This window comes from Ovis aries, chromosome 17, assembly GCF_016772045.2.
Source record: "Ovis aries strain OAR_USU_Benz2616 breed Rambouillet chromosome 17, ARS-UI_Ramb_v3.0, whole genome shotgun sequence".
NCBI classification, from domain to species: domain Eukaryota; kingdom Metazoa; phylum Chordata; class Mammalia; order Artiodactyla; family Bovidae; genus Ovis; species Ovis aries.
This window is the reverse complement of record NC_056070.1, coordinates 47,467,320-47,493,591: the sequence shown is the minus strand read 5'-3', so window position 1 is coordinate 47,493,591 and position 26,272 is coordinate 47,467,320. Positions and strand designations below refer to the sequence as shown.

Here is a 26,272-nt window from a genome sequence, read left to right as displayed (position 1 = left end):
GTATTTACTGATTTATTTTACTATTGTCTTAAATGGAAAGCACCTTTCTCATTGATGGACTCTGAACAAACACACTTTGTTCTACATCCAAAATTTTCCAATCTTTTGACTTCTAAGTGGCGAGATGCTTATTTCTGAATCTGCAAAGATGTGGATCCCTCAGAATACATAGCCCAGAAATGAACCTCTCTTGGCCATGACACAGCTTGCCAGTGGCAGGGCTGCCCTCAGAACTCATGTGAAGACACTAGTAGGCAATGGATTGTGGTCAGAAGCACAGTTGTTTTGTGAAATTTAATTCTACACTGATAGCTGCTTCCCAATAAAGACTGATGTGAATATCATCTACTGGAGAGTTGAAGTTTTAGGAGATTCTAGTTATAAACCGTGGGTTCAGGAATTCAACAAGCAGTAGCTGGCAAATGGAAAAAAATGGCAGAATATGAAATTATTTGACTTCTTCTTCTTCAAGACCTTGAGTTTCCACTGGCAAAATATTTCTCTATATAGGCAGTCATCTCTACAAAGAATATTATGTAAATGTGTTGAGCCTGGGAAAACCAAGCACAAAGCTACACATCAGGCAGAGGGAGGGCCCGTGACCAGCTGAATCTAGGTCTGATTTCCAAAGGACAGAAGGGAGCGATCACGAGGTCTCAGTCCCACAGATGTGTTGTTCATTCTAAATCCCTGTGTCTAATCCCCAGATGCACCCCCAACCCCAGCTGAAGGTTTTTCCTGCCATCAATCAGCCAGGTTCAGTCATGAGGTTAATGCTGTCCATTGGTTTCTGTGTCTTCGGTTGAGATTAAAAGGAAATTCCCAGCACTAGGTCACAATCAACAAAACTGAAATGTGCAAAGTATAAGCAAGAGAATGATTTCTTTCTTAAACTCACCCACCCCCTTAACAAACACAGGATTTTTTTTTAAAGAAAGAACAGTGGGGGACTTCAACATCCCACTTACACAATGTAAGTGGGATCATCCAGATAGAAAATTCATAAGAAAACACAAGCTTTAAATGACACATCAGAACAGATAGACTTAATTGATATTCATAGGACATTCCAACTGAAAGCAGCAGAATACACTTCTTTCTTAAGAGCACATGGAACATTCTCCAGGATAGATCATACCTGGGGTCACAAATCAAGGCATGGTAAATTTAATAAAATTGAAATCACACCAAGCATCTTTTCTTGATATGAGATGCTATGCTTATAGTGCTATGAGATTAAAAATCAATTATAGGAAAAAAGCTGTAAAAAAAAAATATGGAGGCTAAACAATTTGTTACTAAATAATCAATGGATCACTGGAGAAACCACAGACGAAATCAGAAAGTACCTAGAGACAAATGACAACAAAAACACGACGATCCAAAACCCATGGGATGCAGCAAAAGCCGTTCTAAGAGTGAAGTTTATAACAAGACAATCTCGACTCAAGAAAAAAGAAAAATCTCAAATAAACAACCTAACCTTACAGCTAAGCAACTAGAGAAAGAACAAATGAAACTCAAAGTTAGTAGAGCAAAAGGAATCAGAAAGATCAGAGCAGAAATAAATGAAATATAGACAAAGTAAAAAAGAAAAGAAAAGAAAGAAAGAAAAACAGCTGTTGAGCCCCAGGGGAGAGGGACAAGAGGGCTTATCATTGTTGGATAAGCTTTAAAAACCCACATATAAATGTGGTCCCATGTCCAGTAACACTCAGGGGTCATACCAAACTTGATTAGATGGCACTTCAGGTCAAGTTTCTAGATTATGTAGCAATGTGAGGACACATTTAGTGATCTAATAACATACCAAATAGCTATTATAATCAGACTCATGCGTGTTTAAAACAACAACAACAAACTGTTATGAAAATCCAATCAAGCCAAGGCTTCCCTCACATGCTGCTGTATGTTCCAAAGAGCAAACTCACCCCTTCTTTTTTCTTAAAGCCCACGGGACTCATTTTAAATGCCACCTCTTGGTATAATTTTTATATAAGACACTCCACAAACTCTACTGGATATCCTTCACACTTTCTACTCTTTTATATTTTGAACACTAAGTTCTATTTCCAGAGAGAAACAAAAGGGTAGCTTTGAGGTTGGTACCACAGAGTGTACTTAGAACTCACATGCCCAGAAGAGATTGTAAGTTGGCAAAACTGTATCCTCTATCCTCCCTGACAATTTTTGCCAGCCTATTTGCAGATTCATGTCAACTCTGAGCCATTTAACTCTCCTAAGACTTGCTGAGAACCAACTAAGCCAGGTCCAAGATAGAATATCAGCCTGCTCCTGACTTTTCTGGGCCAGCCCAGAAAACCTATTAACAACATCTTCACCAAATCAATTGCCAATTCAGAGAGCTCTAACTGGTCTTTCTACTTGACAGTGAACAAGGAGTCTGCAAAAAGCGGAGGAACGTTTCTACTCTGGCCAGCACTAACACAGATCTAGGCATCACATACAGGGGAAGGGTCTCAGAAGTGCCCTTGACCTTGGAGATGCTACCGGAAGATAATGAACTCACCTTAACGTGAAGCGGTCCTCAGTGGAGTTTTTGGAGATGGAGACAGGAAACGTCAGCACATCTCCCTGCCTGACTGTCTTTGGCACGTACTGCACGGCCACGTGGTTATCCAAGCGCAGCTCTCTCAGCGGTGGCCGGCTGGGGGTCTGGTAAAGAAAAACACTCCCGATCCTGTGCAAGGGAGGCCCCGACTCATCGATGTCATTACGGCCCGTCCGCATCCCGCCGGCTCTCCGGGCATCCTCCTTGGTGCAGTCTCCACGCTCGTCCCCGGGCTGCACGGCATAGTAGAGCTCCACCGGGCTCCCTTCAGGGGGCTCCGGCGCCTTCTTCCTCCCGGCCACTACCGTCGGGGGGCCGAACCAGCTGGCCGGGAGCTCCAGCTGCGCCACGCACAGCCCCAGGGCCCCTCGAAGCCGGCAGCTGCCCCGTACCTCCCGGGTCTCCCGGAAGGCGAACACCCGCAGGCAGGGCAGGCTCTGCACCGGGCCAGGGTCATCCCAGTCCCTGCCGACCACGTGGAACAGCACCTGCACACGGGGCCGACTCAGGTAGATCTTGTCCCGCAGGATGTGCGCCTTCAGCTTCCAGTTCAGAGAAAACGTGCTGGTGAATCCAAAGGGGCTGGAGGGGAGCATCAAGTCCTGGGGTACCACCTGCTCAATGGCGAAAGGGCCATAGCTGGCATTCAGGACTGGAAGCCTCTTGGATTTGTAAATCAGAAAGGACTCCACCCGCGACTGTAGACTGGAGTTTCTCATGATGTCCTGGTTGGCTTCCTTGAGGAAGAAGGACACGTCTGCGTGGTGGATGTGGTAGGTCACCGGGAGGTAGGTGGGCAGCAAAGAGAACCTCTGGATACTCTCCAGTATGCCTCGGCTTTCAGCCACTGTTGGGAGGAATCGGGGTTCAGGGGTTAGAAACTTGAGGGCAGTGGTACCAATATTTCAGACCTCTTTGCACCCCCTTTATAGTGGATTGCCCTGCCTTAGCATTAATTAAGTGATTCTTTATCCAAAATGTCTCAAATCAATTCATTTTATATTAAATGTATTTCTTTAAAGAAAAGTTGATGCCGCTGGAGTAAGTAGAGAACCGGCCACCAGTCTCACTGGCCATGCACAGAAGCTGAGCGAGCAAATACAATAGAATATTACTCGGCTGTAAAAAAGAACAATTTTGAGTCAGTTGAGTGAGACGGATGAATCTAGAGCCTGTTATACAAAGAGAAGTCAGCAAGAGAGAAACAAATACCATATATTGATGCATATATATGGAATCTAGAAAAACAGTACCGATGAACCTACTTACAGAGAGGAAGCAGAGATGCAAATGTAGAGAATGGACTTGTAGACACAGCAGGGTAAGGAGAGAGAAAGGAGAAACAAAATACAAATTGACAAAGTAGCACTGACATTTATACACTATGCTAAAGCATTTCAGTCGTGTCTGACTCTTTCCGACCCCATGGACTTTAGCCCACCAGGCTCCTCTGTCCATGGGATTCTGCAGGCAAGAATACTGGAGTGGGTTGCCATGCACTCCCCCGGGGGATCTTCCCTATCATGTGTGAAGTAGATAACTAGAAGGAAGTTGCTATAGAACACAAGGAGCCCAGCCTGGTGCTCTGTGACGACGGAGAGGGGTAGCACGAGGAGGGGAGGGTATAAATGGAAGTTTATATTTATATATATTAATTATATATTTATATACATAAATAATTATGTATATATGGGAAAGGGAGGCTCAAGAGGGAGGGGTATATATATATGCATACATATATACACATATATAAGTATGTATATACGGGAAGAGGAGGTTCAAGAGGGAGGGTGTGTATGTGTATATATATGTATGAGGGAGGGGTGTGTGTGTGTGTGTATAGATAGATGTATGATAGATGTATGGCAGAGACCACCACAACAATGTAAAACAATTATCCTCCAATAAAAAAGAAAGAACATTCAAAGTAACTCCTTTAATTTTCAACTAGCAGTCCTCATGCCTTTTAGGGGGTGACAGCTTATGCCTAAGACTTGCTCTCTTTCAGTTAGAGGGAAAGATCCTCATGAGAAAGGTCTTAAGAGACTGCTGGCATCCCACAGAGAAGAGTGCTCCCATTAGCTCCACCAGATGGACTGAGATTGGAAACAAGAATGACTTTCTCAGCATGTGGCTTGATGCTGTGTCCATATTTTACCCAATACTACGTCCTGTTCCACCAGATATACTCTACCCTTGCCACATTTACCACAGGAACATGATAAAAGACTTTAAAGATGGGCAATCATAAATCACTTGCACATCATGTCCTTTCCTCAGGGCTAAGCTGAGAGATGGACAGAAAAGACCTTGAAAAGATACTGCTGGAAGGAAACCTTCTGAAATAGATGGGATGAGCCAACCCCATCATGTCGAGTCCATGTGACCCTAAAAACCCAAGAACCAAGGGAAGTCCATCACTTTTGTGGCCTCCACATCCGTCGTGAAAGCTGTGTTGACACCAGTGCACAGAAAGTCTTCTTCCCCCCAACCCCCTTCCTGAACATATCCCGCCCTCAGGGAGAAAAAGAATCCAAAACTGTTATTTTTACAATGTGCCTTATATTCTATAAGAAAAACACAGAAACAGAGATTACATAATTCAAGAACCAATTTAAGGGGCTTTAGAAATGGAAATTACTGGCTCTGGAAACACTGACTTTCTAGGCAAAGCTCCACAAATTATCCAGACCCCTTCTCATTAGCCCTGTCACTCTCTCTGGTTATTTTGCAATAAAAGCAACTCAGGCCCTGACATTCATCAGGCTGACCTGTTTCAGAGGCCCACGTGAGCACATTTTCTGATACATGATACCTACAGGAGTCTGGACCCCTCCTGGCAGTCGTCTGTGAACAGAGGAGAAAGCAAAGAACTCAGAGAAAGGAGTCTTCACTGTGACTTTGCTGCTCAGATCTCACGAGAGAACAGGCAAGTCCCTCAGCCTCTTTGCCTCTCGGGGGCTGCTCTGTAGGAGGCGCCTGACCAGAGGGCAGAAGCCCGCAACCAGTGCTAGCAGCACAGGGCACTCAGCTGAAGTCCATCCTACCCTGGACAAGGAGCCAGCTTGTCATAAACTCATCCTGACTTGATGGACAACCCCTGAGGGAAGGGCTCCCTCCATTCCATGGCATCACCCAGCTCAGGCCAGGCTGAGCTCCACTTCAGCAATGAAGACTTCCATGGGCCTGAACCATCTGAAACCTCCAATATCTTGAGGAGTTCTGATTCACCCAAGCACTGATTTCATATGACTCAACCTAATACCTAGGAATTCCTTTTTCAAACATCAAAATATCATGGACTTCACAAGAGACCTCATTCCTTAGGAGAATCACATTTTTCTTAACATTCTGGAAATCTCTCAGGATTTATATTTTCAATAAGCGGGCACTGTCACTTGTGAATTTTCATACAAGTGAAGCACAGGGAGTGAATTTTGTGCTCATGTTCAGGGTTGAAGCTTCCTCCTTCGTCCCTTCTCTGGGTACCACCTCCCCTCCCTGTCTCTGCTGGGACATCGCAGGCTGTGTCGTAAAAGTCACTTCTCTTGACTGAACGATTCTGCATTATATGCCCCACTGATGTCCTCCTGTAGATCTTATACTTTACTATCACAGGACTTTATTCTCTGCTGTAATTCCCTCCATGCCCCAGTAGCTTATATGCAAGTGAGCAGAGATGACATGGTGGCCTTTTTTCTATTTTATTCACAGTCTTTAGACGAGCACCTGGCAAATATTAGGTTCTCAGTAAATATTTGAGAAATGAATGAGTCAACGAATGAATGGTGCTTTCAGTATTACAAAAAGCTGATTATATTTTTACATCAGGGCTTTATATGCTGTCTCCTCTGTTGCATCCCTCTATAATTAGAATCCTCCATTCTTTTACCCCATGAGGAGCTTCAAGTAATCATGATGATAGGGGACTAACAAAGGGAGGTACCTCTCTGTGGAATAAGGTCCCTGATTCTCTTTTATAAATTTTATTGGATTATAGTTGATTTATAATGTTTTGTTGGTTTCAGGTGCACAGCAGAGTTATACATATTTACATAAATATTCATTTTATTTCAGATTCTTTTCTCATATAAGTGATCACAGGATACTGAGTAGCATTCCCCATGCAATATAATAGGTCATTGTTGGTTATCTGCCATATATATAGTAGTGCATATATCTTTATCCCAATCTCCTGATTTATGCCTACCCCCACCACATTTCCCTTTTGGTAACCATAGGATTATTTTAAATATCTGTTAAGTCTGTTTCTGTTTTGTAAATAAATTTTTAAAAAATAACCACTGATTAAGAATCCTCCTGCCAATGCAGGGGGCATGCGTTCGATCTCTGGTCTGGGAAGATCCCACGTGATGCAGACCAGCTATACCCAGGAGCTGCATCAAGAGAAAGCCCCCATGCAGCAAGGTCAAAAATAAACAAATAAATAACTTTTTAAAAACTGATACAGATTAACTTATTTACAAAATGTAAACAGACTCACAGATGCCCTGATTCTTAAAAATACATCTTGGCACCACCTGGAGCAGTTATGCTGGTTGTCATCACATCAGCCTGTCATTCATTGTAGACACTGCTGAAACCAAATAAATGGTCAGGTTATAAAAAAGGAATAATATCTGACACCGAGGCTCCCTGAACTTTCCTGTTGAACATCTGATCCCTACTACTTGAGAATACCTAACTTTATCGTGCAACTAATTACATATCCCAAGGACAATGGCTGTGGGTCCCCTGACTCTATTTGGGAAAGCAACCAGGGGTTACCACAGGCATCATTCAAAGGGAAGTAATCTCTAAGCTGCATTCCACAAATGGCCTATTTGTCTTTTCACCTGGTTATCTGACCTCGATGTTTATTGCTTAAAAATGCTCCAAGTTGATCCAAAGCTAGTTGTTATTTCCTTTTCCAGTCATTCCTTTAAAAAAAAAAAAAAACTAAACTAAAAGAAAAAAAACAAAACAAAACAAAAAAACAGTGTTCCACAATGCAGAAAATGGACTAAGAAGTAAAACTGAGTATCCTGGAATCCCCACGGGGATGACTATTATAAACAAAGAACACCATTTCCATGTAAAAAAAGAGCAAGGTGTCAAATAATAAAGAAGTTGCATGTGGTAAATCTCAGTTAATTATCTATTAAGGAAAAAAAATTACATTTTATTTTGGTGCAGTGACTTACATGCTTATTTGAAAGGAAGTGACATGTTCCCATCTTTAAGCAACTCAAGCAGCCTCACAGAGATTTTCTATTAATTTTAACATTTTGAAAAAAAATAATTTTCCCTAAATAATACCTTTAAGAAACTGGAGGAAGATGGCAATTTGAGCACAGGCATTTAAAATTTCCCCTGAGTGGACTCAAAAGCAGTAGCTAAGAGAATATGGTAATAAGTAAAAATCGGCATCTGTGCTGAACATTCAGTGCAAACTGCAAGCCCTGGCCTGGGAGAATTCCTGAGAAATTGCATTCATGCAGAAAAAACAGCATGGTGAAGGCTGCCAGATGAAATGCAGGAAAATCAACTATGTTTCCTTTTCTAATTAACAGTAAGGTTGCATGGGGGTATGCTTATAATTAAGGACAAAACCAAAATTTGTCAGGTATCCGAAATCCAAATGTAACCAGGGACCCTGTATGGTTATTAGCTAACTCTAGTGGCCCTAAGCATGACATCATTAAAGAAGGTAAGAGCCTGGTAGATTAGAAATAACCTGATATTTCTAAAAGCAAAGGGCATGCATCCTAGGGATGCTCTGTACTTGGTAATGCTTCCTGATGCTGACTGCCGACAATATTTGTAATCAGCCAAATTGAAAGACTCAAGAGTGAGTGTGACCACACAGTGCAGAAAACCCCAGAATCTGGGCTTCTTGCTGACTTGGAGTGGGAGGTGTGACACAGCCTTACTGTGGACTGAGTCCAAGCCACACCAAAACGATTTACAGGAAACTGGCCCCCAGTACAGCAGCTGTACCAAACTGAGAGGACTGTTAGAGCGACGATCTGGGAATATCAGCAGACCCAATGCATCCCCCACCCTGCTCCAGCTGCAGCATCAGATACAGGAATGTAGGACCAGTGGCCCTTCCAGGTGAACATTTCCTGTACAGCTCTAACAAGAGCAGGTGAAAACCGAACGGAGAAAAGAGGAACCCACTCCACTGTGCCAGGGAAATGCCAAGGCACAATGAGATGAGCCGCATTCAAGGACCAAGAGAGAGAAGGCAAATACAGACGGAAAACAGAAGGAGAATAAAATGTTGGGTTTTTATTTTCTTCATAATAAAAACTACAAAATGAAAGAAAGACGTTTGAAAAGGCGATGAAGAGGTAGTTTCAAGAGTAGTTACCGCAGAAGACTAAAGTATATTTCACACAGAATAACTTTTACACTCTCACTAATCAAGGAAATGCAGGCCCTTTGTTACTTTATAATGAAATAAGACCAAGATGGAAGAAGATATGGCAGTATTAAAAGTAAGTGATTTAAAATGGTTTCAGAAGCAATAAAAGATATGAAAAAGCAGAAAATTGAATTTATCCTAAAAAAAGGAGAATTTATGAAGCTTTCCCTAAAGCTAAATGGCAAAGACAAGAAATGAAAATGATCAGCGGCAGACTGCAAACAAATATGAGACACATTAGATATATATAAAGATAATAGAACTTCTAAGAAAAATAGCAGGAAAATGCAAAAGAAGAATTATTAAAACACAACAGAGAAAGGAAAACAGTCCTGGGATAAAAATAAATATTCCACTAAATTCCAACAAAAACTGTAAACATCAACTTCTAGATATTTCCTAAAGACATTTCTTAATGTCAAAGATAATGAATAATTCTATAAGTGCTTATTTAAAAATAAAACTTTTAAAAGGAAAAAACTAATGAAATTGGCCTCAGTCATGCCCACTGTACAAAATTAAGTATTATAAAATAACAAGTATTTCCCCAAATCTTATGGGGAGTGTTCTAATTGAACAATTAATTCTCTAAACTAGAGATTGTCCTGATAATATGCGAAGACAACACAAAGATGCAAGGTTACTTCCTATCTACCTTTCCTTACAAACATCACTGAACCAAACTATTCAGGCAACCAGGAAGTGAATCAAAGTATAATATTCAGTAACAAGAAAATCATAGCATAACTACAAAAACATTAACGCATAGAATAAATTCAAATAAAGTTTAAAATATAGGCAAAACAAAGAAGTTCAAAATAGTTATTGATCAAAAAAGATTCATAACCCAAATATTGTAGCTTTTAAAAATCATAAACTTGGTAAAAATCCCAAAAGAAGCATGAAAATAAAAAAAAGTAAAAGTTTACTAATTTTGCAATAGAAATGGCTTTATTTTTATCAAGAGTAACCAAATAAATATATATTTAACTGTATTTTTTATTAGTTTAAAATCAAGCTGTTTGGCTTACAAACTGGGACAGGAGAGAGAGAAAGAAAACAGAAACAGCTCATCAAGTGATACATTGAAAATAAAGAACATTGATCATCAAGAAAGAAAATTGATAAAAAGCATGAAATATGATGAAAGGAATAAGAACAAATTTGTTAATTATGACACTAAATATAAATGAGTTAAACTCTCCTGTGAAAAGAAAGACTGACAAATGACTCAAAAATTGTAAGAAAGCAAGTTTAAATTTTCTGCAAGAGAACTCCTAAATAAAGCGACTGAGACATAAAAAAAAAAAAAAAACAACCTAAAAAAAAAAACAAACCTAACCATAGATATTTCATAGGGGATGAAAAAAATAGCACAACTTTAACATCAGAAGAAAAAGTAAATTCCAGAGGGAAAAATAACTACCTGGGTTAAAGGTCTTAATTTTTGTGGAAGGACACAATTCATAGTGCCTATGTAGTAATAAGTATTCTAAACAAAAATATATCTCCAAAATTAATATAGCAAATCTCTTAAAGTTACAATTGGAAATTGATAGCCACTAATTTTTTGAAAACTTTATATACCTTCTTTTCCAACCTCTGACTTAAGAAGGATGAAAACGTAAGGCTATGAAGATATAAATAATATGAATTATGAAGTTGTAATCTCTACCAAGGATACTCTTATATATACTATTCATGACCCTTGCCAAACATCATATATAAAGTTATGAGAAAAATTTCACAAAAAGAATTTAAATTGTAGTCCATGAGCATATGTATTTAATCAATAACAAGAGAAAAATAGAAACATTGTTAATCCCTTGGGAAAAAAAACTACTAAACTGTTTCTGAAAACAAAATTAAAAGAAAGCTTTTAATTGCACTATATTTACAAATCCAAATAACAAGGATAGTACACATCAAAATATGTGAATCAGCCAAAGTGTTAGTTGCTTGGTCATGTCTGATTCTTTGCGATCCCGTGGACTGTGGCCCTCTAGGCTTCTCTATCCATGGAATTCTCCAGACAAGAATACTGGAGTGGGTAGCGGAGATCTCCCTGACCCAGTAATTGAACCCAAGTCTTCTGCATTGCATGCAGATTCTTTACTATCTTATGCACTAGGGAAGCCTGTGAAGCAGACAAAGACGTAATCAGAAGGAAAGTCATACAATCTTCAATACTATCAGTATTAAACCGAACAGAAGGAAGTTGGTAAACTAAGCATTCTACTCAAGAAAAGAGAAATCCCAAACAAAACAAAAAAATTATAAGGAAAAAATGATAAAACCAAAGGTAAGAAATAGTAATATAAAAGACAACAAAATTGAAAACTAAGCCAAAGAAATGCTAAATTTAAAAAATAAACATAAAATGGATTGTTACAGATGGCAGATCAAGATTATTCATTTACATATGAATTACAGAAAATCCTCATGAAACAGCCTAAAAGAAAAACTAGGAAAAGCTGATATAGTTCAGTTCAGTCACTCAGTCGTGTCCGACTCTTTGCGACCCCATGAATCGCAGCACGCCAGGCCTCCCTGTCCATCACCAACTCCTGGAGTTCATTCAGACTCACGTCCATCGAGTCCGTGATGCCATCCAGCCATCTCATCCTCAGTCGTCCCCTTCTACTCCTGCCCCCAATCCCTCCCAGCATCAGAGTCCTTTCCAATGAGTCAACTCTTTGCATGAGGTGGCCAAAGTACGGGAGTTTCAGCTTTAGCATCATTCCTTCCAAAGAAATCCCAGGGTTATCTCCTTCAGAATGGACTGGTTGGATCTCCTTGCAGTCCAAGGGACTCTCAAGAGTCTTCTCCAACACCACAGTTGAAAAGCATCAATTCTTCGGTGCTCAGCCTTCTTCACAGTCCAACTCTCGCATCCATACATGACCACTGGAAAAACCATGGCCTTGACTAGACAGACCTTAGTCAGCTAAGTAATGTCTCTGCTTTTGAATATGCTATCTAGGTTGGTCATAACTTTCCTTCCAAAGAGTAAGCATCTTTTAATTTCACGGCTGCAGTCACCATCTGCAGTGATTTTGGAGCCCCAGAAAATAAAGTCTGACACTGTTTCCACTGTTTCCCCATCTATTTCCCATGAAGTGATGGGACTGGATGCCATGATCTTCGTTTTCTGAATGTTGAGCTTTAAGCCAACTTTTTCGCTCTCCTCTTTCACTTTCATCAAGAGGCTTTTTAGCTCCTCTTCACTTTCTGCCATAAGGGTGGTGTCATCTGCATATCTGAGGTTATTGATATTTCTCCTGGCAATCTTGATTCCAGCTTGTGTTTCTTCCAGTCCAGCGTTTCTCATGATGTACTCTGCATAGAAGTTAAATAAGCAGAGTGACAATATACAGCCTTGATGGACTCCTTTTCCTATTTGGAACCAGTCTGTTGTTCCATGTCCAGTTCTAACTGTTACTCCCTGACCTGCATACAGATTTCTCAAGAGGCAGGTTAGGTGGTCTGGTATTCCCATCTTTTTCAGAATTTTCCACAGTTTATTGTGATCCACACAGTCAAAGGCTTTGGCATAGTCAATCAAGCAGAAATAGATGTTTTTCTGGAACTCTGTTGCTTTTTCCATGATCCAGTGGATGTTGGCAATTTGATCTCTGGTTCCTCTGCCGTTTCTAAAACCAGCTTGAACATCAGGGAGTTCATGGTTCACGTATTGCTGAAGCCTGGCTTGGAGAATTTTGAGCATTACCTTACTAGCATGAATCTGGAAAGCAAATATACAATATCAATGGGCCAGAGATACTGATAAGTTCTAAAAGATACCAGATGGGATGAATTGGTCCCATATTGTGGTCTTTTGGTAACTGTACTCTCAATTTTACTACAGAATCTCTTAGTTTTGTCTGCTATATTTGTCAGTGTCTGAGAAAGGTTTGTTAAATTATTTCTCAAGGATTCTGAAATGGTTAGGTTCTTATATTTCAAAAACACAAGATCATACCTATCCTCAATATGTTAGACACTATCTAAGGAATCAGGATCAGATAAATTCTTGTGTATTATGTCTCCTGTTGCCAATAATAAAAACTTTTCTTTGGTCCTTCTTAGTGTTTTTGGCTTTGAACATATTTTTTTTCCTGAAATTAATACAGCCATCCATCTCAGATTTCTCTGATTCTTGTAAACATTTTCTTAATGCAACGTTTTGCCTACTTTTATTTTCAGTGATCTGTGTATTTTTCTTTAGTGTTGATGTCTAAATAGATTTTGATTGTAAGCCTTTACTTGATTGATTTGTTTGGATTTATTGCTGCTATCTTATTTTATGTTTAAATATCCCACAATACTGTGTGGGTTGTTTTCTCCATTTCTTCTCCTTCACTGGATTTATTCTTATATGCCTTTATTTTTTTCTGTCTAGTGATTGGAAAATGCTTAAGAAGTTCTTTATTGCCAAGGAAAAAATATGCATTCAACCTAATGATCAAGGAGAAAATATACAAATTTGAAGAGATTCATAACCTTATTACTATGGGAAAATATTTTGGAATTTCAGTTTAATAAATCAAATGGAAGGAATATTAGCTCCACTCCGGTCCTGTCTCTTAAAAGTCAGTGAATTATAACAACAAAATCTTACATGAAGGATAGAAAATTTTCCTTCTCCAATATAAGAAAAATAAGAATGCATTCCAAAACCCCTAAATCACAAACAATGTCCAACTTAATCTGAATTGGATAGCATTCCCCAAGAGTGAAAGAAGGTCTCTTCCTGGACCAGAAGGGTCTCAGCGTGCTTAGAATGACAAGATCTAATTACATAGCAGACCCCACAATCACTGTGGTTTTGGGCAAACCTTGGGCACTTCCTGTTTCCTGTGCCCCTATACTGGGTCACAGATGAATATGTCAGAGAGCAGACAGAAAGCAGATAGATGGCTTTACTGAGAGCTGGGACACACTAGACACCCTGAATTTCACTAAGTTCCTAAAGGCCCCAGACTGAGATGAGATGTGTGCCCTCTGAGAACTTGGATTAGAGAGTATTTAACACAAAAACCCAAATCTAACTTCCAGATTGGCTCAGCTCACCCACTTGGTTCCTTCCCACTCCTGAGTACCAGGGCTGCCCTACACGGAGATGAATAATCAACAGTCAAAATCATATCATCCCACTGAACCCCAACACATGTTCAGCTGATGACTTACACTTCAGAATCCAGCAGAAGGGAACTCTGTCCTCTTCCCTCCAGAGAATCTGCCAGCAGCTTAGAATTTGTTACCCGTCTTTGTCTGTGATTATCAGCATCTCCTTCTCCTTCAAAAACCAGACTTTACAGTCCACTTCTCCCTCTCAAGCTTTCACATCATCTATTTCTGCCTCTCAACTGGATAGCTTGCCTCAGTTTAAAAGCATGGTACACTCAAACTTCAAAAATAAACAAGCAAAACTGGTCTTTGACTCTAAAGCCTCTTCTATTTTATCTCTCTGCTCCTTTGTCTATACGTGAAACTGAAAGTCGCTCAGTCAAGTCATGGACTGTAGCCCTCCAAGCTTCTCTGTAAATGGCATTCTCCAGGCAAGAATACTGGAGTGAGTTGCCATTCCCTTCTCCAGGGGGTCTTCCCAACCCAGGAATCAAAACCGGATCTCCTGCATTACAGGCAGATTCTTTACCATCTGAGTCACCAGGGAAGCCCTTGTCTATACATATTAATGTACAATATATAGACACTATTATACATATGCTCATAGACATGTTTGTATTTATGGCAATGATTGTAAACAGCTCCTCAAACACCTACGTGCGTGCACACACAGTTGTCTCTGGTTACTGTCACGGGCTAAAAAATACCTCCCTCCAAACATATCCACGACCTGACCCCAAGAATCTGAGAATATGGGACCTTCATAGGAAAAGGGACTTTGCGGTTGTGATCCAGTTAAACATTATGAGATGGGGAGATGATTTTGGTTCGTCCAGTGGAACCAATATTATCACAGGGGTGTTAATAAGAGAATGTCAGGAGGTCAGAGAAGAAGGAGATGTTTCTTGCTGGCTTTGAGGATGAAGGAAGGGCTGTGAGTTCAGGCATGGAGGCAGGGAGCTTTAAAGGCAGGGAGACGATTGTCCTCTGGGACAATTGCTGGGACAACACTACCCTGGGGAAAAATTTTATACTTCTGACCTCACTGCCTTTCTCTTCTTATAACTGCAAATGTCATTATGTTGTTTTATATTATTTTCCTCCTTTTGTAGATAAGGAAACTGAGAGTCAAAGGGATTGACCCCCTGACCAGGGTCACACAGCTAGTCGGTGCCTGGGGGACTGGAGGAGGTAGGTCTAGTCAATGGTGTGCTGGATCTGGCAGGTGCAGACTCACAAGAGCTGATTCTATGCCTCGCCTTCCAGCTCCATGTCCAGGAACTTAAGGAGCCAATCGCCCATGCTCAGAGTGTTTACACCATGGACATTGGAAACCCTCCCAACAGGTGTCTCCTTCCCTTGCACCACAGACCAACATGTACCCTGCTGGTCTGCTGCCCGGGTTTGAATTCCTCACAGTCTACCATGGCCCTGTCATGCTTTCTGTTATCATTGAAAAAGATGTCCTTAACTCTTCAACGACTTCCATGTGAAATTTAGTAGCTCATTCAAAATCTCTGGGTTTCGATTCTCGCTTCCCAGCCTCGGGATCTTGCTGTCTGCCACATCAAACCTATGCCCCAACCAGGCTGAACTGCTGGTCATTCATCAAATGCAATCCTAGGTTCCCTCCTCTGCTGCTCCCACCCTCCAGGTTGCGATGCCCTTTCCCCCAAAGCAAATCTTTAGCAGATAAATGCTCATCTGCTCTAGAATTCCGCATAATAGGGCCTCCAGGTCTAAGAAACCCTCCCTAGGAACCCCGGTCAAATGGTATCTCCACATCTATGCAATACTTTGATTCTGTGCTTCTCCTTGGGTAGGTAGCAAACTGCTTTGTATCACAGTTAAGTTATGAAATTATTTATTTAATGATTACACTTACTTCATTCTGGACACTGTTTTCCACGCTCTAGAATGGCCAATGAACGTAATACTCCCAACAACCCCATGCATTAGGTGCGTTTTATCATCCTCACATCACAGTGAGGAAACAGGCTCAGAGAGGTTAAGGGACTTGCCTTAAGTCACACAGGTGGTAAGTGACAGAGACAGAATTCTAATACAGCAGTCTTGACTCCTTTACCACAAAGCAATGCAGCCCTCGAGGATTCATTCAGGGGCCCAGATCTGCTGGGTTCATCTTTCCAGATTCAATCAGGCTTTTCCCAGAATATGGCTTGAGTATCAGTGACATCATGATTAGTTAATTCACAGTGGTACCCAGAAAAACATTTTTAAAATTTGTAACTGGCCATGCATCTCTCTTTTAAAAAAAAAAAAAATATTTATTTTGGCTGTACAGGATTTTCATAATTGGGTGAGGTTTTTCTCTAGTTGTGGTGTGTGGGGGCTACTCTAGTTACAGTCCATAGGCTTCTCATTGAAGTGGCTTCTCTTGGTGCGGACCACAGGCTCTAGGTGCACATGCTTCAGTAGTTGCTGCGCGTGGGCTCAGCAGCTGAGGTTCCCAGGTTCTACAGCAGAGGCTTGATAGTTGTGGCACTCAAGCTTAGTTGCTCCACAGCATGTGGGATCTTGCCCAATCAGGGATAGAACCTGTGTCTTCTGCACAGGCAGGTGGATTCTTCCCCACTGAACCACTGGGGAAACCCCATGCATATCTTAATGAATATTGGAAAAATATAACTCACACATTAAGTCCAAGAGTCATAATTGTTAATGCTGAGATTGACGTGAAAGTAGGTACTTCTTGGTGACTGGTCTACAGAGGCTGCTTGACTTTCAGGCCCAGGCCTCACAGGACGTGCTGCTGTAGCACAAATTGGAACATGACAACTGCCATGCCCCCAGGACCCAGCACAGAGCTGGACACATTTGGGGGACTTGTCATGTCATCTTTAATTGAGAAAATGTTAGCTCCAGGAAAAAGACACAGGTTGTCCTTTGGGATTTGTGTCAATAGAAGGACATTTTTTGAAGACCTTGAAAAAGCATGATATCCCTCCCCCCACTCCAAGGACACCATACGTGAAGTATAGGAGAAAGGACCAGCTATGCAGATGAACAAACACATTTACTTTATTTTTTAATGATATCAAATATATTTAAATATAAAACATGGAACTGCATTGCCAAAACAGCTTTTTTTTTCCATTTTTCAAATTTATAATTGTTGAAATTTTGACACAAAACATTAACTCTGATATCAGTTAATTACTCTCTAAAAACTTTCATGATGCCCCAGATCTTTAGAATAACACGGAGGAGAATTTTATAAATCTGGAACTAACATACTTCTCTAGATTAAATTATCCTCACTAAAAATTAACCAAAATGGACAATTAACCATTTTTCTAACTTCATATGGGAAAACAGACTTCATTGAAGGAAAATTTCAATCTCTGGGAATTATGCCCAGAGATATTTATGTATATTTTGTTTTTACAATAAAAGATCTTGCTTCTTCATCTTGTCTTATTCCAGTCCCTTCATACTTGTCCCTTCTAGATCCAGTCCCCTCTAGACTCATCTTCTCTTTTCTCCTTGGGATGAGCACATTTACTTTATACACATGGCTCTTAATTTGTTTCTAAAACATTGAGTTTGTCGCTTCTGATATTTCAGAAGGGAACTTGTCTTCATTTCTCAAGCACATTTTTTTTCATACTTTGAATGATTCAGGAAGCTGGTATCTGACTGCAGCTTCCCCAAGGAATGTAATAACTAAAGAATGTAGCCAGTGGCAAATGCAACTGATTTAAGTGTAGATTTAAGTGTGAGAAGCACTCTAGCTTAAAGAATAATTTGTTATGAGAAATGTGTTTGGCATCTGTAGAGTTCTTTTAAAAGCAAGATACCTCTCTGCCTTTATTCATATTGTCATTCATGGCACGAATAGATGTGTCAGGCGCTGTCCAAGGTGCTGGAGAAATGGAATTGAATAGAAAGAGTAATATCCCTATCCTCACGAGGCTCACATCTTAGTGAGGAGGGCAGATTAAAACACAAGTAAAGAAATAAACCCACGTAATGTAATTTCATGCAGCAGTAAGTGCCATGAAGAAAAATAAACCAGGGTACACAGATGGAAGCATGGCCAGTCAAGTAGGTCTGTAACCTGAGACAGGACGGCTGTAAGGAGAGTTATACATTCCCACATACATTAATCATATTTAGTCCCTGTCAGCCTTTACATTTCACTAGCTAACTGCAAAAGCCAGGAAATTAAACAGAAATTCAGACAGTCTTAACCAAAGTCTTTCCACCCCAGCACTACTGAGGATAAGTCTTTCTGCAGATGGTACATTGTTGAATATTTATCAGCATCCTTGACCTCAACTAGATGCCAGAACCCCCCTGTCCAGCTATGACAACCACAAATGTCTCCAGACGGTCACAAATGCACCTCAGGGTAAAGCTGCCTGATAAATACAAGTGAAGTGAACTCGCTCAGTCGTATCCGACTCTTTGTGACCCCGTGGACTGTAGCCCGCCAAGCTCCTCTGTCCATGGGATTATCCAGGCAAGAATTCTGGAGTGGGTTGCCATTTCCTTCTCCAGGGGATCTTCCCAACCCAGGGATCAAACCCAGGTCTCCCGCATGGCAGGCACATACTTTATCCTCTGAGCCACCAGGGAACTCAACAAATACAAGACACCCATTTAAATTTGAATTTCAGAATAATAATGAGTACTCTTCTTAGTGTAAGTCACTCCCAAACATTTCATGGACTATTCAATGTTTATTTGAAAATCAAATTTAGCTGGACACCCTGTATTCTTATTTGCTATGTCTGGCAACCCTAATTGGGAAGAAAAATCATTCCCATTAGAGAACCACCACTCCAGTTTTACAATTTAGGAAACTGTACATATGTATGCCAGGTACATATATATGCATGCCAGTGACACACACACACACACACACACACACACACATATATATATATATGTATGTATGTATATTAGGCCACAACAAACTCGCTGACCATCCACAGGAACGAAGACACAATTGCAATGACCTTCCAAACAAAGTGAGTGTAGAAGACCCACTTAGATGGATGAAGGAGACCAGGATCTGTTATTGCCAGATTGTGAAAGTAGAGATAAAATTCATGTCCTGCTCAATACAATGTATCTTTCCTTACAGACTTGATGAAGAGTTTTTAAAATCACAAAGAACAATGCTTCCTGGAATTTAGTCATCGCTATGCTCTCATAAAAAATTTGAGTGGAAACATAACAAGTGTCATATTTCCGGAAGAGAACTAGACAATATCTAAGAGAAGCTTGGAGTTCCCTTTCTCTCTGCCCCATTCAGTGCACACCTTGGAATCTATTCCTAGACATGAAAAAATACAGAAATGCTCAGAAATTTTTATATTGAAAGAAAATTCAGTGCACATCAGGTTTAAAGTTTTTTTTTGAAAGAGGAGCAAACTAAATATCCAACAAAACATCTATATAACCACTACACACCTCATAAAATAGCCAGAATCCAAAACACTGATGACATCAAATGCTGGCGAGGATGTGGAGCAACAGGAACCCTCATTGAGTGTTGGTGGGAATGCAAAATGGTACAGCCACTTTCAAAGGCAAGTTTGTCAATTCTTGTAAAACTAAACATGCTTTTTCTATACCATCCAGTGATCATGCTCCTTGATATTTACTGAAAGGAGTGGAAAATTTATGTCCACACAAAAGCCTATATGGGAATATTAACAGCAGCTTTACTCATAACTACCAAACTTGGAAGTAACCGAGATGTCCTTCAATAGGTTAATGGATAAACAAATAGTGGTGCGTGCAATACTGAGGAGGAATAGCATGTTAGAAGAGAAGGCAATGGCACCCCACTCCAGTACAAATCCCATGGACGGAGGAGCCTGGCAGGCTGCAGTCCATGGGGTTGTTAAGAGTTGGGCAAGACTGAGCGACTTCACTTTCACTTTTCACTTTCATGCATTGGAGAAGGAAATGCATCCCACCCCAGTGTTCTTGCCTGGAGAATCTTAGGGACAGGGGAGCCTGGTGAGCTGCCATCTATGGGGTCGCACAGAATCAGACATGACTGAAGCGACTTAGCAGCAGCAGCAGTAGCAGCATGTTAGAAAGACAAGACAGCGAAGGTACAGTTTCCAGATGACCCGAGAACCACCACATTAGCTGGGACGTTTATGCAACTAAGAATAAATTTCTAGTTTGTTTCAGCCACTGTTACATTGCAGCTTGTTATTCGCAGCTGAATCCAATCCTGTCTTTAAGACAGAATCACAGCTGTTTGAACTCTGTGTTCCAGCAACAGAACTCCGCGTGTAGTCCTGGAGGTACTGGCAGCATCAGCATCACCTAAGAATTTGTTGGAGATGCAAATTCTCGATTCTGCTGCAGCCCCACTGATCCAGACTCTAGCTGGGACTCAGTAATCTTTGCTTTCACCATCTCCCAAGGGATTCTGTGAAATGCTACAGTTTGAGAAGAACTATTCTAGCCAATTTCGGTAAAACGGTTCTCCTATATAACGTGTAAACATGCATGGATGACTGCAAACATGTAAAAATCCATCTGCAGAAGAATTTTTTAAAATAGGCATAACTGGGTCCCCTTTAAAGCACCCTGCTTTTTAAAACCTTCAATAAATTTATCTTTGGCTGTGCTGTGGTTGCTGCATGCAGGCTTTTCTCTAGTTGTGGCACATGGGGGTTGCTCTCTGGTTGTGGCATGTGGGTTTCTCATTGCAGTGGCTTCTCTTGTTGCAGAGCACAGGCTCTAGGGCAAGGGCTCAGTAGTTGTGGCGCATGGACTTAGTTGCCCCATGGCAGGTAGAATCTTCCCAGACCAGGGCTTGAACCCATGTCACCTTCATGGACAGGTGAATGCTTAACCACTGGACCACCAGGGACGTTCTCTGCAAAAGAATTTTTTCTGTTTGTTCAGATGGAGGTCACTCTTATCTCAGAGAATTTTTTTCTAATTAAGAAATTGCAAGACTACTTTAAATAATGTGTGTAAAAGCTCTTTTAGGAAGAAGGGGGAATGATAAATCCAATGTAATTTTGAAAAATGTAACTAGCCAGGCATCCTAGACAATCAGATGAGAAGGTTTGGTCCCATCCTCACCAGTCAGGTTTCACTTGAACTTTTGCATACAAATTCCTTAGCTACGGTAAGCCATGAAATTAAAAGACAGTTCCTTCTTGGAATAAGAGATATGACAAACCTAGACAGCATATTGAAAAGCAGAGTCATCACTTTGTCAACAAAAGTCCATATAGTCAAGGATACAGTTTTTCCAGCAGTTGTATATGGATGTGAGAGTTCGACCATGAAGGAGACCGAGAGATGAAGAATTGATGCTTTTGAACTGTGGTGCTGGAGAAGACTCTTGAGAGTCCCTTGGACAGCAAGGAGATCAAACCAGTCGATGCTGAAAGAAATCAAGCCTGAATATTCATTGGAAGGACTGACACTGATGCTGAAGCTCCAATATTTTGACCACGTGATGCGAGGAGCCAACTCACTGGAAAAGATCCTGATGCTGGGAAAGATTGAGGGCAAGAGGAGAAGAGGCGACAGAGGATGAGATGGTTGGATGACATCACTGACTCAATGGCCATGAGTTTAAACAAATTCTGGGAGACAGTGAAGGACAGGGAAGCCTGCTGTGCTACAGTCCATGGGGTTGCAAAGAGTCAGACACAACTGACTGAAAACAATAAAAGCTATGATGACTATATGGGGCAAATATGGCTGAAAGGGGAGGTGTGTGAGTTCTGACCATAGTTTTTAAGACTGCAAAGAATCAAGCAGAGAAACAAAACCCTCTTGCTGCCGTTGCATACAAGGGTTCTCACCCTCTGATCAGCACTGGGAATTACTTGAACGGCTTGCTGTGGTGGGGCTTCACCACAGAGCTTCTGATTCAGAAGGAGTAGATCTGGGATGGAACCAAGAGTATTTATTTTAACAAGTGAGGCTGATTCACCTGATCCAGGGGCCACACTTTGAGAACCATATACTCACTGCATCCTTGACTTGGGAACTCATCTGAGAACTATTCAGAAGGAGAATAAGGCTGAACAAAGCAGATACCTTGAGATACCATATGCAAGGCCATGTACAAAGTCTTGCATGACATAGCTGTGACCTCTGTCTTCCACTGTAACCTTCCCCCACTGCCCAGCCCACATCCATCCACGCACACTGCCCTTCATGCCCTTTTTCAAATGCACTAACTCCTGCCTCAGGGCCTTTGCAGTGGTCCCTTCTTCCTAAAATGCTATCTGTTCTGCATGGCTAGCTCTTTCTCCTTGTACAGGTCTCAGCACAAGAAGGACCTTGAAATGGCCTATCTGGTCCCTGCCTCCTGCCCTGCTTAGTTTCTTCCCATCTTAAATTGCCTTTTCTATTTATTTTCTTGATTAAACCTGAAGTCCTCGCCTTCTTTGCTGGGACCTTGGAGGCAGATATCTGACACGACTTGTTCATAGCTACCGATTCAGGACCCAGAACAATACCAGGGCACAGAAGGATGTTAAGTAAATGCATGAATGAAAAAAATAAACAAATGGATAAATGAAAGGATAATGGACAAATAGCTCAAAGCCAATCTCTTGGTCTCAGCGTCAGCAACTCATTAACCCCAGACTTTCCCCTGAGATGGTCATCACTGTTGAACTCCCCTGAAAGCCCACTGAGATACACTTTAATGAGGAAGACGAGGCCTGAATACAGAGCACTGACTTCATCTCTAACCTCTGACCTGACAGTGTGTAAGCATCCCCAGCAGCCTGGATGCACACACTCAGTATGCAGAGAGTGCGCTTCATTAAGTTGCTTATATTAAAATTGGTAGAGTGTCACATCTCGTAATTTAAAAAAAACTTGTTTATATTAATATTTAATTAGTTCAGGGATTAAAAACCCCATAAACAATTTTTTCCTCCTTCTCTTGTTTTCTGAGGGCCAAGTAGATTTGAGATTTTTAATCAGTATACCAAATTCTCTGAAAAGAGGGTAAAAGGTAGCAAGGGAACAAGAAGGCAAGAGGAAAGAGAAGGAGGAGATAAGAGGAGATGGAGAAGGAGGAGGGGGAGGGAAGAGGGCAAGGAGGAGGGGACAACCGGGCAAGAAAAATAAATGCCGACAGAAAATAGCAACCACTGTCATTCACTCCTGCCTGAGCGTCACAGGCGAGCAAACGCAGACGTGCAATCAGAGAAAAGTCAAGAGTGCCAACAGCGGTACAGGCTGCTCAGAGGAGAGTTCATCGAGTAGAAATAGGGGCAGAGACAGAACTCTGTGCTTTCGTGGAAACTTTTCACGCCATTCTAGATTTTCAGAGTGTGATGCTATGGGAACTATTTTATAAGGCCCTAGATAACAGACAGTAATTCAAAATAAATTTTGTCTATAGGAATGCACATCAGCTCTCTCTGGCAGAGGGACCACCCCTCCCCCACTACTGGAAAAGTCAGCTTTGCGTCTGCGGGTGTGAATTTTGACACTCCTCCTATGCTTCTCTGCCTTCTCCTTGGGATCAGCCTATCATATCTGCTGGGTGTCCCCATTTCATTAATGAGCTACATAAAAATTTTAACGTCTTCGTTTTATATCCATAAGACAGTCATGACTTTATCTCTTCCTGAAAATTATCTTTTACCAGGGAAGAAGAAAAGAGGCTGGCGGTGTCTTCCAGGTCCCACGCCTGTGATGATATGAAATTCTCAGTCTCACTCGGCCCACTCCTGCCAGCCACCTCTGCACTCTACCGCAACGGCTTGCATTGGTACCACTGGGATGTTCCACAAAGACCCAGCACAGCACCAAACAAAGAAACAGAATCACAGAGCATAGCATATGCAGGAAGTCATCATGACCATCCCAGAAAAAAAAAAAAAAAGAAAACCTCAACTGAAGAACAGAACAGATATATTTCCAAGCAGAAGATGATCATTCACTTATCACATTGCAATATCCAAGTTACCAGAGGCGAGACTTCCTAATTCTTAAAAGGCAGATACAGCAAGGTAACCAGAAAGATGCCAGCCCCGGAAAGATTCAGGAATTACTTCCCTAGCCTAAGCAGCTTCAGGTTGGCAGTCTCAAGTGTGATTTGAATGCAACTGTAAAAACGTGAAATCTGTATGGACTGAAAACAATGCATCTGGGGAAAGGGCCAGGCCCTGAATCAAAAGGACACAGCAGGAAGAATGAGATCCCCCAGGGCAATGTTCTCACTCAGTTACCTGGAAAGTGAGATGAGTTCTGATTGCCCAGCTGCATAGAAAAAGGGTTCCGGAAGTCAAGTAAGCAACAGGGGCTGCTGGTGAGGCTAACAGTGACTCTCCCTCAACAGTTAACTAACTAGTTAGCTACAGGAGAGCATGTGCCTGTTTGGAAACAAGGTCCATTGAATTTAGCCCAGAAATTAAAAATCTTAAAACAAGTCTGGGAATAATTCACCAAATTTCCTAAAAACTGTAGTAGGTGGAAGAATATTCCTCCCAAGAGTCTCACCTGACTCCAGTGCTTGTGAAAATGTAACTGACATAGCAACAGGAGCTCTGTGGATGCAAGATGATAAGGACCAGGAGAGGAGAGGGTCAGTCTGGAGCATCTGTGTGGGCGCAATGCCATTACAGGGGGTCCTTCAAAGAGGAAGATTGATGTAAAAGGGGTGTGAAAGTCCCTTCTAGTATTTATTATTGTACTCCTGTCGATTTCTTTCACATCTGTTAATACTTGCTTATATATTTAGGTGACTGCCAAGATATGGAGGCAACCTAAGTATCACAGATGGATGGATTAAAAAGATGGTATATACGTACAATGGAATACTGTGCTGTGCTGTGCTCACTCAGTCGTGTCTGACTCTCTGCAATCCCATGGGCTGTAGCCCGCCAGGCTCCGCTGTCCATGGGGATTCTCCAGGTAAGAATATTAGAGTGGGTTCCCATGCTCTCCTGCAGGGGATCGTCCCAACCGAGGGATCAAACCCAGGTCTCCTGCACTGCAGGCAGATTCTTTACCATCTGAACCACCAGGGAAGCCCAAGAATACTGGAGTGGGTAGCCTATCCCTTCTCCAGGGGAATCTTCCCAACCCAGGAATCGAACCAGGGTCTCCTGCATTGCAGGCAGATTCTCTACCAGCTGAGCTACCAGGAAGCCCATCAAAATACTACTCAGTCATAAAAAGAATAAAATTCTGCCATTTGCAGCAACATGGATAGACTTGGAGGCTATTATGCTAAGGGATTGCCGGGGGAAATATCAATAACCTCAGATATGCAGATGACACCACCCTTATGGCAGAAAGTGAAGGGGAACTAAAAAGCCTCTTGATGAAAGTTAAAGTGGAGAGTGAAAAAGTTGGCTTAAAGCTCAGCATTCAGAAAACGAAGATCATGGCATCTGGTCCCATCACTTCATGGCAAATAGATGGGGAAACAGTAGAAACAGTGTCAGACTTTATTTTTTGGGCTCAAAATCACTGCAGATAGTGATTGCAGCCAGCAAATTAAAGACGCTTACTCCTTGGAAGAAAAGATATGACCAACCTAGATAGCATATTCAAAAGCAGAGACATTACTTTGCTGACTAAGGTCCGTTTAGTCAAGGCTATGGTTTTTCCAGTGGTCATGTATGGATGCGAGAGTTGGACTGTGAAGAAAGCTGAGTGCCAAAGAATTGATGCTTTTGAACTGTGGTGTTGGAGAGACTCTTGAGAGTCCCTTGGACTGCAAGGAGATCCAACCAGTCCATTCTGAAGGAGATCAGCCCTGGGTGTTCTTTGGAAGGAATGATGCTAAAGCTGAAACTCCAGTACTTTGGCCACCTCATGCGAAGAGTTGACTCATTAGAAAAGACTCTGATGCTGGGAGGGACTGGGGGAAGGAGGAGAAGGGGACGACAGAGGATGAGATGGCTGGATGGCATCACCGACTCAATGGACATGAGTTTGAGTGAACTCCGGGAGATGGTGATGGACAGGGAGGCCTGGCGTGCTGCGATTCATGGGGTTGCAAAGAGTCGGACATGACTGAGTGACTGAACTGAACTGAACCGAACTGATGCTAAGGGAAATAAGTCAGAGAGAAAGACAAATACTGTTTGTAAGCACTAATATGTGTAATCTAAAAAACTACAACCAACTAGTGAATATAACCAAAA

The 26,272-nt window shown here is 41.5% G+C and overlaps 1 protein-coding gene across 1 annotated transcript in view; it reads right to left on the bottom strand.

Moving 5' to 3' along the window:
* TMEM132D (transmembrane protein 132D) overlaps positions 1–26,272 on the bottom strand; it is a 900,295-nt gene that overhangs the window by 657,178 nt on the left and 216,845 nt on the right. The window contains exon 2 of the mRNA XM_027956399.3: positions 2,531–3,419. Coding sequence (XP_027812200.2) covers positions 2,531–3,419 — 889 coding nt within the window. The remainder of the gene's footprint in view (positions 1–2,530; positions 3,420–26,272) is intronic.